The sequence below is a fragment of the Brassica napus genome, chromosome C2, assembly GCF_020379485.1.
Source record: "Brassica napus cultivar Da-Ae chromosome C2, Da-Ae, whole genome shotgun sequence".
Taxonomy (NCBI): Eukaryota; Viridiplantae; Streptophyta; class Magnoliopsida; order Brassicales; family Brassicaceae; genus Brassica; species Brassica napus.
In genome coordinates this window covers 9,459,151-9,471,090 of record NC_063445.1, presented here as the reverse complement: position 1 = coordinate 9,471,090, position 11,940 = coordinate 9,459,151, and the positions used below count along the sequence as shown (strand labels likewise).

Here is an 11,940-nt window from a genome sequence, read left to right as displayed (position 1 = left end):
CGGGAAGTTCCGAAAGTTTGTCCAGAAGAGAAAGAAAGTTCTTTCCAAGTTCTGATCTGTCCAGACCAGTTCATTCAAGACATTGAGGTTGGGTTTTGGGGATTAACATCACGGTACCAAGACAAAGATTTGAAGGGAATAAAAAGGGTTTGGTCAACATCCGGAATCAGAAAGTCAAGCCACATCGGTTAATCACTGTGAGTCACAGTTAATTGATTGTTAACAAATTTTTAATACAGGTTCCTGACATCGAAGACGGCTTCCGAGCTACGATAGCCGGACCGGTCTAGGTGTCAGTTTGTGGATCCGAGACTTGAGACGATGTCTTGGCTAAGTGGATAGCAAGACTAGTCTAAGCACCCGGATTATTGTGATTGTGTGATTATTATATGTTGTTATAGTGTGTACCTCGTGTTGGTATTGTTGTGTGAGAACCTCGTGGTGGTTCTAGTAGTAGTTTGCAGGTCATTGCTTCCTCAAATGGTACCACTAAGCCGGTCGTGGTCCGGAAAGTGGTGGGCTCGGTTTAACTTGGCTTGATCACCAAGGCCGAGTGTCACACGTGGATGTGACAGCCTCCGGCGAGTCCGATAGAGGACCGGGGCACGGCGATTTCGATTGAGGACCGTGACCGGGCGATTCCTGAGCGCCTACGCCTGTGTGGTGTAATAGTGAAGGGATTGCCGGTGTCCCTTATGTGGAGGAAGAATGATTCTGTTGGGCCCTAGGAGTATATATATATATATGGTTGATTGATGTGACACTCATAAAGAGTGTTTTAATTTATTATGGTTTAATTGTTTACTGGTTAATCATTTAAGCTTTGAATATGGTTGTTGAACTACTCGTCTTGCTTGTGTTTGGGGTGGGGTTTAAAAAGACAGGTAGTTGTATATGTTAGATAGGGAACCCTGGCTCACTGAGTGAAACTAGTTCACTCATTCCTCACATCCTTTTGCAGGTGACCAGTAGAAAGGACTATAGCGCTCGCGTAACTGTAGGAGCTGGTGTAGATTGGACATCTTTTGCTAAAGATTCGTTTTCAAGATATATGAATGTATGTTTTACTTTCGGCTGCGTCCATGGACCCTATGTATAATATTTTGGGCTTGTGAACTTCATGTTTTATATATATGAAATAAAGTATGTTTTATATTCGCGACGTGTTGAATATGATATTATGTTAGTCCAACCTAACACAACTCTATGATTCGGTACGGGTTGCAAAGCCTCATGCCAAAGATTAGAGAACACGAGTTTTGAATGGATACTCTGGGTTACAGAATTATGTTTTGTGACTTGGAACGTCTATTCTCAACCCGTCGTAACGCTTCCGGACTTGGCAGAAGAAGGTCGTTCGGGCATGTTCTTGTTTGATTGTTGCCCGGTGGACTGACCGATGTCTAAAACGGTTCGGAGGTGTTACAGCCTCTATCGTTTTTCAGTTCACCCCTCGTTCTCAGAAAAGGGATGCTGACCTCTTAGCTAAGCAGGCCCTTCAAGCCCATCTTCCATTTCCATTTCTCTTTGTCTTTGTGGGCTAGTCGCTTTTGGGCTTGAAATTTTATTGCTACCTTTCATCTTAATTAAAATCGTATGTTGTTCAAAAAAAAAAAAATACTTCCACAAAGTTTGAATGATTTCAAAATACTAAATAAGCAATATGAGATTTATTTGTATTTCTATTAATATGAAAATTTAAACAGAACAAATAAATTACTTTTTCGAGAAGTAAATTTACAGAAATGTTTTTATGTTGTAAATTCAATCTCAGTCATTCGCTTTAGAACCAAACTGAAAAATATTTATTGAACAAATTATGAATTTAAGATAAAACACAATGAATAGCCTACTATACAAATATTTATACATAATTTTTATCTGTTCGGTTAAAAATAATAACTCGCATTTTAACGCGGGTACTATCGTAGTGTAATTATTTGAAAGCAAATTATAAAACTCGAAAATGGTTATAGACGCATGCCATTAACTATATTGGACGGTCTTTTTCCTGTGTCAACCAGCTATCTTGTAAGAGATGTAACTTGTAAGTTAACTCTGATTAGTAGTCAGTTAATTAAATTTTCTTGGTCAACCCTCTCTCTCTCTCTCTCTCTCTCTCTCTCTCTCTCTCTCTCTCTCTCTCTCTCTCTCTCTCTCGTTTGATCTTAGATCCAACTCATAAAGTCCATATTTTCGTTAAGCAGGAGAAAATGGCTTATAGAGTATTTGTTATCTGAAAAGTGATTAATCTTTTCATCACAATAACGAGCATATTATTTATTTTTTGAGGAGCTTTTTTTAGTTTTCTCTAAATGTTCTCTTCTTACTCGTCTCGGAATCGGATATTTGACGTCTTCCTGAGCTTCAGAGGGGAAGATGTACGTAAGACATTCCTCAGCCACTTACTAAAAGAGCTGGATCGGAGATTGGTTAGTGCTTTCAAAGACAACGAGATTAAGAGAAGCCAGTGGCTTGATCTTGCCCTCAAACAGGCGATAAGGAATTCAAGAATTGCGATCGTTGTCTTCTCCAAACACTACGCCTCTTCTAGTTGGTGCCTTAATGAGTTGCTAGAAATAGTGAAATGCAAAGATGAATTTGGTCAACTGGTCATACCAATATTCTACGGTTTGGGTCCTTCTCATATAAGATACCAGAGAGGGGATTTTCGGGGAGCTCTTTCAGAAGACATGTGAGAACAAAACAGAAGATGACATACGACTATGGCAGCAAGCGTTGACTTATATAGCAAATCTCGTCGGTTTTCATTCTCAGACTTGGTACGTATGAATTAGCAAAACCATATTGCGTTCATTTTAGGTTTTGAATATAAATATTGATGTTGTTGTTCACAAAAAAGAATATAAATATTGATATATTGATATATATATAATGATGAAGGGATGATGAAGCAAAAATGATTGAAGAAATAGCTAATGATGTTGTGTGTAAACTAAACTTAACTCCATCTAGGGATTGTAAGGATTATGCCGGCCTTGAAGATCATATTGCAAAGTTGAGTTTATTGTTGCATTTGGAATCCGAAGAAGTGAGAATAGTTGGGATATGGGGTACATCTGGAATTGGCAAGACTACAATAGCAAGAGTTTTATATAACCGACTCTCTCGTCATTTCCAAGGTAGTATTTTCATAGACAAGGCTTTCATATCTAAAAGTATGAAATATTATAGCACAAGTAATGCAGACGACTATAATATGAAGTTGCATTTACAAGAAAATTTTCTATCTAAGATTTTGGGAACGAAGGATATACAAATAGATCATTTAGGTGTTGTGGAAGATAGGTTGAAAAGCAAGAAAGTTCTTATCTTCATTGATGATTTGGATGATCAAGTAGTGTTAGACACTTTGGTTGGTCAAAATCACTGGTTTGGATATGGGAGTCGTATCATTGTGATTACCAAGGATAAGCATTTTTTACGAGCCCATGGGATTGTTAACGTTTACGAAGTCTGCCTCCCATCAAAAGAGCTAGCCCTTGAGATATTATGTCGATTTGCTTTCAAGAAAAGTTATCCACCAGAGGGTTTGATGGAGCTTGCTTCTGAGGTGGCGTCATGTGCTAGTAATCTTCCTTTGGGTCTTAACGTTTTAGGTTATTATCTACGGGGTAAGGACAAAGACGACTTGATTCATAAAGGACACAACTCAGCTTCACCCCATAGAACCTTTAAATTCACTCCACTTTTAGGATCAATCAAAGTGACACATAAATTATTAATTAAAAATATTAAATTAAATAAAAAATAGCTACAAAAAATAAAAACGTTAATTTTAACGACGCTAACGCTTTCGGTTAAACTTTAATTAACCCTAAATTTTAAATTCTAAACCCTATACCCTAAATTCTAAACCTAAATCCAAACCCCTAAACCCAAACCCTATACCCTAAACCCAAATCCAAACCCCTAAACCCAAATTATATACCCTAAACCCAAAAACAAGACTATAAACCTAAACTCTATACCCTAAACCCAAGTCCTAGACCCTAAATCCAAACCGTAAACCTTAAACCCAAATTATATACCATAAACCCAAAACCTTAACCATAAATCCAAATGGTAAATCCTAAATCCAAACCGTAAATCCTAAACTCAAAACCTATACCCTAAGTCCAAACCCCATACCCAAAACTCAAACGGTAAACCCTAAGCCCAAACCCCAAACTTAGATGCTATAGAATTTGGATTAAGGTTTACGGTTTGGGTTTAGGGTCTAAGACTTGGGTTTAGAGTATAGGGTTTAGGTTTATAGCTATTTTTTAGGTTTAAGGTATATAATTTGGGTTTAGGGTCTAGGATTAGGATTTAGGGTATAAGGTTTGGATTTAGGAGTTTGGATTTGGGTTTAGAATTTAGGGTATAAGGTTTAGAATTTAATATTTAGGGTTTAGGGTTTCGCTAGCGGCGTTAGCGTCGTTAAAATTATCATTTTTATCTTTTTTAGCTATTTTTTATTTAATTTAATATTTTTTAATTAATAATTTATGTGTCATTTTGATTGATCTTAAAAGGTGAGGTGAATTTAAAGGTAGGGGGTGAAGCTAAGTTTTGTTCATAAATATATTGCCGAGGCTTCGAAAAGGTTTTGATGAAAAAATTGAGAAAACACTAAAAGTCAGCTATGATGGGTTAAATAACAGCAAAGATAAAGCCATATTTCGTTACATATCATGTCTCTTCAATGGTGAAAAAGTCAGTAGCATAAAACAGCTGCTAGAAGATAGTGACTTGGATATAAATATCGGATTTAATAATTAGTTGATAAGCCCCTCATACATGTAAAAGAGGATACTGCTGAGATCAGTGGCACATCTAGAAAACTTTTTAATAGGAAGCACAATATTATAAATGTAGTATACAATTTAAATATATAAATTAATATTAAATTTTAAATATAATAATATATACTAGTCAGATAATAATCAATTTTTTTATTTTGAAGTATATTATATTTTTGTGAATCATCTTTTTTATCCATAAGAAAATACTTAGATTGTTTAAAAAATCTAATACACACTAGTATAGAAGTTAAATAAGATTAAGAAATAGTTCTAAAGAAAAGTGAAAGGAACAAAAAAAATATTTTATAAGATGCATAGACAAAACAAATTTAGTATAAAATATGTTTCTAATACTATAGCCATATAGCGAACCTACGTAATATAAAACTAGACCCTGATCAGCGCGGATATAAATTTTCAGTTTTTAATTATTTATTTTATTAAATGATGTATTTGTAATATTCGTTCATATTATATTCATTAAGTAAATATTTTTTTTTGCATCTTAAACTATCCATTTTTTTTACGAATGTGTGATATCATATAAAAAATATAAAAAAATGAGTATAGAGTTAATTAGATAATTTTAAAAACATAAATTTTTCTTTCGTGTGCGATATCATATAAATAATGATCCGCCCAGTTAACAAAAATCATGATTATTTTATGTGTAATTTTTTTTTATTTTGACCATTTCCTTAAAACTATATTAAATTTTACATATTTTAATTAGAATATTTTTAATATCTTTACCTTTTTATTTGAAATGAAACTCAATATTTTTTTAAAAATTTTAACAAAATATTTAAAAAATATTTTTAGAATTTGTTTGAAAAATATGAAAATTACATTTTAAATTAAAATTATCCTAAAATATGATAAGTTTTGATGTAAACGAAAACTCAAATTATGTCAAAAATAATGATATTCAATGATAATAACAATTTTAATTGATTATTTAAAAAAATACATTTACAAAAATATTATTTAAAAGAAAATTCATTTATATTTCAAATATAAAATGAAAATATTATAATTAAATAATAAAAATATAAATAAAAACCATAAATTTAGCAAATGACAACTGAGTTATATTATGCTAAAATTTTCTTTCTAACAATTTATCAAATGACAAATGAGTTATGAGCAAATAATACCATATAATTTTTAAAAACATAGTCATTCTTAAATATTTTTTGAATAAATAATTATTTTTAAATTTAATCAACTGAAAATAATATCCGTACAATTGTGTGAGTCAAATTCTAGTTTTATTGATGCGTGTTATATATTAGTGCTGCATGTTTTAGGTAACATTTTAATGATACACGTTTTTAAAAATCTCCATTATTAAAATTATGCACGTAAGGATAACTCATGAGTTTTTTTGGTTGATTAAATGACATTATTAGTAATGTCAAATGGGCGGGCTATAAATGGGTGGCCCGTGTCCAAATAGATATGGTCCGAAATGGACAGACCCATATTGAACCATAAATATTTTTTGTCCAAATGGGTGAGCCCAACTACATGGCCAAATTTGGGTTTAACCAGTTGGGCAATGGGCGGCCCAATAAGCTTAAATGTCTAGGGTTAGGAAATTGGGGGAAAACATGATTTCTTTTTTTTTTTCCGTCTCCTGCGATTCTTCTTCTTCTCCTGCGATTCTTCTTCTCCTTCTTCGATTTTCCTTCTCCTTCTTCGATTCTTCTTCACTTTTCTTCGGTTCTTCTTCGCTCTTCTTCGATTCTTCTTCGTTGTCTCTGATTTCGTCATCTCTCGAGGTTTGATTTTGTCATCTTTGAACTGTTTATGTGTGATTTGTGTTATGGGTTTTCACTATTAGCTACTGATTTGATGGACTAGTGATTTGTGTTATGTGTTAGACTCAGATGGATCGGTGAAAGTGAAAACAAATGCTGGACTAGGAGATCTGACCGCAGGAACAAATGATGGAACGAGTTCATAAAGGGTAGGCAATTTTAGCATGCAAAGCTTTTGGGGTTAATTGTATAAATATCTGATCACGACTACTTCTCTATCGTTAATGCAGCTGAATGCTCGTGTGGTCTTCTGCATAAGTAAAAGACAGAAGAATTCTTTAATGCACGTAAGCTGGTTATGGAGAAACCAGTGTGGTTTTATATCTTGTGAAAACGAGTCTTATCAAACCAGGGTAGGCAATACATGTGTTTGCTTTTGCTCTTGGCTCATGTTAATGATTGAGTTTAGCCTTTAGTAGATCATGTCAATTTTTTTTCTCTTTGTTTGGTTAGGTGGTGGAAAATCATCTAGTTTGAAGCTCTTATTGTTGTTGCTGTCGTTGCTGTTGCACCTCCCCTTCCCTATTGCATTTGATTGACAAATGACGATTTATCTTTTGAATTTATCTTGTGTTTTTTATAACTTTGAAACATGAAGTTGAAAACACAAGTATATCATATTTATAAATCTTTTGAACTGTATATGACATCTTTAAAATTGAAAAACTTAAGAATTTTTGCATTTTTAGAACTGAAATATATTGTTTACATTAAGTGGGCACATGGGCCGTCCATGGATAACCCAACAAATCATGGTCCTATTTGGTTATGGTCTCATTTGGACATGGTCCTATTTGGGTTTCGACCAAAAATGTCCAGCAAAAAACTGAAGCCCATTCGGACACACCCAAACCCGCCCAACCCGCCCATTTGACATCTCTAGACATTATGTCCAAATTTATTTAAGGATATATTTCATTAAGGTAACTGAAAAAGACAAACAATAAAATAGGAAGTTTAAATTCATTTAATCATATTTCATTAATGTAACTGAAAAGACAATTAATAAATTAGGCAGTTTTATTCGTTTTAGGATATTTCATAAATGCAATTGAAAAAGACAAGCAAAAAAAAAGGGAGTTTAATTAATGAAGTAAGAACATTTTCAAATGAGTACTTCTATTTTAATAATATAGATGGTAAAAAAAATAAAGGTTATATTAATATATATAAACAAAAAATGAAAGAACAGAAAAATCAAGTATAGAGAGTCGAACCCTTTACTTCATGTCTACCCAGGCCACAATGAATACCACCAACCTAGTTGACCACACGTGTTACTAACGCACACAAATTTTATATAATCAGTCGGGGTACGTGACCCCGTACCCATCAACGTGGGTCCGCCCCTGGTTGAGATGCATCATTTGCTACAAGAAATGGGTAAGTTGATCGTCCGCACACAGTCAGTTGAGCCGGGAGAACGCGAAATTCTGATGGTTTCGAAAGATATATTTGCCATGTACTTAACAACAACACCGTAAGTTTTTCTTTTCCTATTTCTCTTATATAATAGCTTTATAAGTGTAAATTCATACCTGATAATAAATATTTAGGGGGTGTATTGAATTGAGGATTTTAAAGTGTTTTGGTTTTTCTTTAAAATCTCCCGTTATTCAACTAATGATTTCTATTTTTTTTCTTCAAATCATGTGTTATTGAATATGGCATTTATCTAAAGTAGTTTAAAATCACTTGTAATCCACTGTTATTCAATTAACAATTTACCAAAAGTAAATCAAATCTACTGTTATTCAATGATAAACAATTTTGAAAGGAAACTTTTATGAAATGGATTTGAAACTAACATTTTTGTTATTCACAGTCAAAACTATCGTTACACAAATCCACCATTGTACCTGTTATTTGGAAATACCCAAAATCAAATAAAAATTTGGCCACTTTGAAAAAGATGACCTATGAGAACAGAGAGAGAACAAGGAAGCGAGAGATCAGAGACGAAGCTTTCCAGAAAAGTACTGAACTTTCGATTCCCTCTTGTTCCTGAATCAATACCCAAGTCGACAATTTTGGAAGCCAAAGATTCGATTTTGGAGTCTTCAAACCTGAAGGAAGCACTTTGATTGTTCGATTCGATTTCGTCTCGAGCTTTTCGTTGGATCCGAGAAAAAGGTTTTGTGATCTGAAGAATCTGAGGTTGAGCTAAAACACACGTCGATTGATTTGTTCCTTTGGTGTTCTATCAAAAGGTATGTTGTCAAAATCTTCTCTGTTTTGGTTCTGTTTTTAAAATCCCATGTTATACACAAGACATAGAAGATTTTGACAACAGACCCTTGTTCGCTGCTTAGGCATGAAATTTGGTTTCGTGAATATGTCCATAACAGATTGTTGTGGATGGATTAAAAGAAATCTTCGTAAACCAAGTGGCTGAAGTAACATGATCGGAGTTCTAAAGATAGTTCGTCATCTTGGAGTTTTTTATTCTTTAAAGTTGAGTTTTTATTATTACTTTAGCTATGGTTTTGTTTCTTCTTTGCAGAATTGTTATGATTTTTGTTCTTTATATCAGAATGTTATGGTTTTTGTTTTTTCCTACAATGGTCTAATTTTATTTATTTATATACGACACTATCTTTAGGCCTGAGACTTTTATCCGAGATCCGGATTCGATCCGAGATCCGATCCAGATCCGATCCGAAAATCCGGATATCCGGAGAGGCCGAATCCGGATCCGGATAGTAAAATGTTAGATCCGTCAAAGCCGAATCCGGATCTGGATATCTTGATTTTTTAGTCCGGATATTCGGATCCGTAAATTTTATTAATAATTATTTCAAAAATAGTAATATCTATATATAAAAACTAATTTTATTTAATAAATTTTCATTTTTATAATACTATATATAAATTTTATGTAAATTTTGTAATATTATACATATAAATAATTAAAAACATTATTTATCTTTTTATTTTTAAATTATTTTTAATATTTTATATATATTAATATTATTTTTTATTTATTTTAAGGATCCAAATCTGGATCCGGATATCCGCTGAATATTATAATTTTTAGAAGGATATCCGACACCCGGATATCCGCGAACCCCGGATCCGGATAGTAAAATTACAGATCCGCCGGATAAGTATCCGGATCCGGATATCTTAAAATTGTCCGGATACCCGATCCGTCCCAGGCCTAACTATCTTCTTGTTTTCTCCTACAATGGTATAATTATATTTTACATAGGAAAGTAGTATTTTCTGTTCAAAGTAAACATTGATTTTGGCGGCTAAATTTGGCGGCTAATTCGTTAGGATACGATTCCTTAACGATTTGTGTAGCCTTATTTATTTTTCCTTTTCTTCTTTAGCTAAAGTTCATCACCGCCGCTTTATATTACGTGAGTATCTAGCATTATTCACACTTTGTTCACCAATTAGACAGTTTCTTATGACTTGTTATTTATGTTGTTGTGCAGAGATTTCAATGGCTCATATTGTTAATGCAAATGAAGAGATACAAGTTAGGAAAAAGAGAAAAAAGATGTCAAATTTCAAGATAGACGTTGATATTCTCTTACTGGTCTTTTCTATCATTGTGAAGGTACGTAATGTTGCTTCACGTATTCCACAAATACAACGTGAAATTAGAAGATCAACTACAACACTTGGACATGAATACATACAAAATGCTTTGGTTGAAGATCCTAAACATTTTCGACATCTATATCGTATGTATCCGGATGTGTTTTTGAAGTTATACTCTATTATAAGAGTAAAGATGGGATTAAAAGATACAAGATATGTTTCAGTTGAAGAAACGCTAGCCACCTTTTTGTTCATCGTTGGTCAAAATTCAAGGTATATTCAGGCTCAAGATAGATTCAAGAGGTCATGATTCTCAATAATTACGAGTTTTCATACAATTCTGAAAGTGTTAAACGCACTTGCTCCAAGTTACATGGCCAAGCCTGAAACAGTGCCTCCAAAGATAAGAGATAGCACACGATTCTATCCTTATTTTAAGGTACATGTAGTTCTTCTCTTATGTATTTTTTAAATACTGCAATAAATTTACATGCTTCTATATTTTATTAGGATTGTGTAGGAGCTATTGATGGAACACATATTCTTGCGATGATAAGTGGAAAGGATTCATCTAGCTACCGCAATCGAAAAGGACAACTATCACAAAATGTTTTAGCTGCATGCAATTTTGATTTAAAATTTATATATGTTCTTAGTGGATGGGAAGGTTCAGCTCATGATGCTAAAGTATTACAAGATGCTTTAACAAGAAATTCTAACAGATTACAAGTTCTAGAAGGTATGTCTTATTCTTATGATTAAAATATTGATGTGTTATTTTTGTATTTTCTTAAAATTATTTGTATATGTTATATGATATCAGGAAAATTCTATTTAGTCGACTGTGGATACGCCAATCGTCGTAATTTTCAAGCTCCATTTCGAAGTACTCGCTATCATCTTCAAGATTTTAGGGGACAAGGCAAAGATCCTGTGAATCAAAATGAGTTGTTCAATCATCGTCATTCATCCTTGCGAAATGTGATTGAGAGAATTTTTGGCATCTTTAAGTCAAGATTCCTCATCTTCAAATCTACTCCACCATTTCCGTATAAAACACAAGTAGAGTTAGTTCTTGCATGTGTTGTTTTACATAATTATCTTCGTAAAGAATGTCGTTCAGACGTGTTTCCTGAAGAAGTTGTTGTCGCTGATGATAATGAAAGTGATGTTCAAGAAATAGGTGAAGATGAAAACATGGATGATGATGTTCAAAATGTCACTCAAGAACAACAAAGAGTGAATGCTAATAACTGGAGAGCAAATATAGCAGCAACCATGTGGACAGATGCTATGCATATGGGATCTTGATGAAGCAACAGTTTACGTTGTTTTTAGAATTTATCTTTGCCACTATGTTTTTTAATTTATCTTTCATGTTGTGGTTTATGAATTTGGTTTTTTTGATAAACAATACTCTGTTTTTTTGATAAACAATACTCTGTTTCCTCTCTCTCGTTCTCACAAACGAAGGAAGAAGACAAAATATTGAAATTTCACGTTTTTACTTTGTTGGAAAAAATAGTGATTACTTCATGTTTTGAAATAATTGGACTTTGAAAAGTACTCTGAAATTTAAGATAAAATGATCTCAAGTACTCTGAAATTTTAAAAAAAATCCTATCCAAATCTTTTTTCCTTTTTTTAAATCCCACCCATATAAATGGAATTTAACCCAAATCTCTTCAAACTCCAATATTTTTTCAAATCCACCCAAACTTTTAAAATCCACATTTCAATACACCTCCCTTATTCTA

The 11,940-nt window shown here is 33.1% G+C and overlaps 1 protein-coding gene, 1 long non-coding RNA gene and 1 pseudogene across 3 annotated transcripts; all 3 read left to right on the top strand.

Moving 5' to 3' along the window:
- The first annotated feature begins 1,457 nt into the window (after window positions 1-1,457).
- Window positions 1,458-4,387, top strand: LOC106377857 (annotated as a pseudogene).
- A 1,716-nt stretch (window positions 4,388-6,103) lies between these two features.
- LOC106379264 lies at window positions 6,104-7,307 on the top strand. Of its 2 annotated transcripts, XR_007319150.1 has the most exons (4): window positions 6,106-6,592; window positions 6,695-6,780; window positions 6,862-6,984; window positions 7,085-7,307. It is a non-coding gene; the product is annotated as an uncharacterized LOC106379264 (long non-coding RNA). The 2 variants fall into 2 exon arrangements; XR_002655763.2 differs by having other exon boundaries at window positions 6,104-6,592; window positions 6,862-7,307.
- Window positions 7,308-10,376: 3,069 nt separating this feature from the next.
- LOC125582151 lies at window positions 10,377-11,494 on the top strand. The gene is made up of 3 exons (XM_048748700.1): window positions 10,377-10,456; window positions 10,840-10,922; window positions 11,007-11,494. Exons 1-3 carry the CDS (start codon window positions 10,377-10,379, stop codon window positions 11,492-11,494), a joined length of 651 nt encoding a protein of 216 aa, XP_048604657.1.
- The last annotated feature ends 446 nt before the right edge of the window (window positions 11,495-11,940 follow it).

Excerpts from the sequence above, each read along its gene's own strand:
- LOC125582151 (XM_048748700.1), top strand. The coding sequence starts at position 10,377 with ATGGGATTAAAAGATACAAGATATGTTTCAGTTGAAGAAACGCTAGCC. Across the intron at positions 10,457-10,839 it reads ATCGTTGGTCAAAATTCAAG|TGGATGGGAAGGTTCAGCTC; the intron begins GTATATTCAGGC and ends ATATGTTCTTAG. Across the intron at positions 10,923-11,006 it reads CAGATTACAAGTTCTAGAAG|GAAAATTCTATTTAGTCGAC; the intron begins GTATGTCTTATT and ends ATATGATATCAG.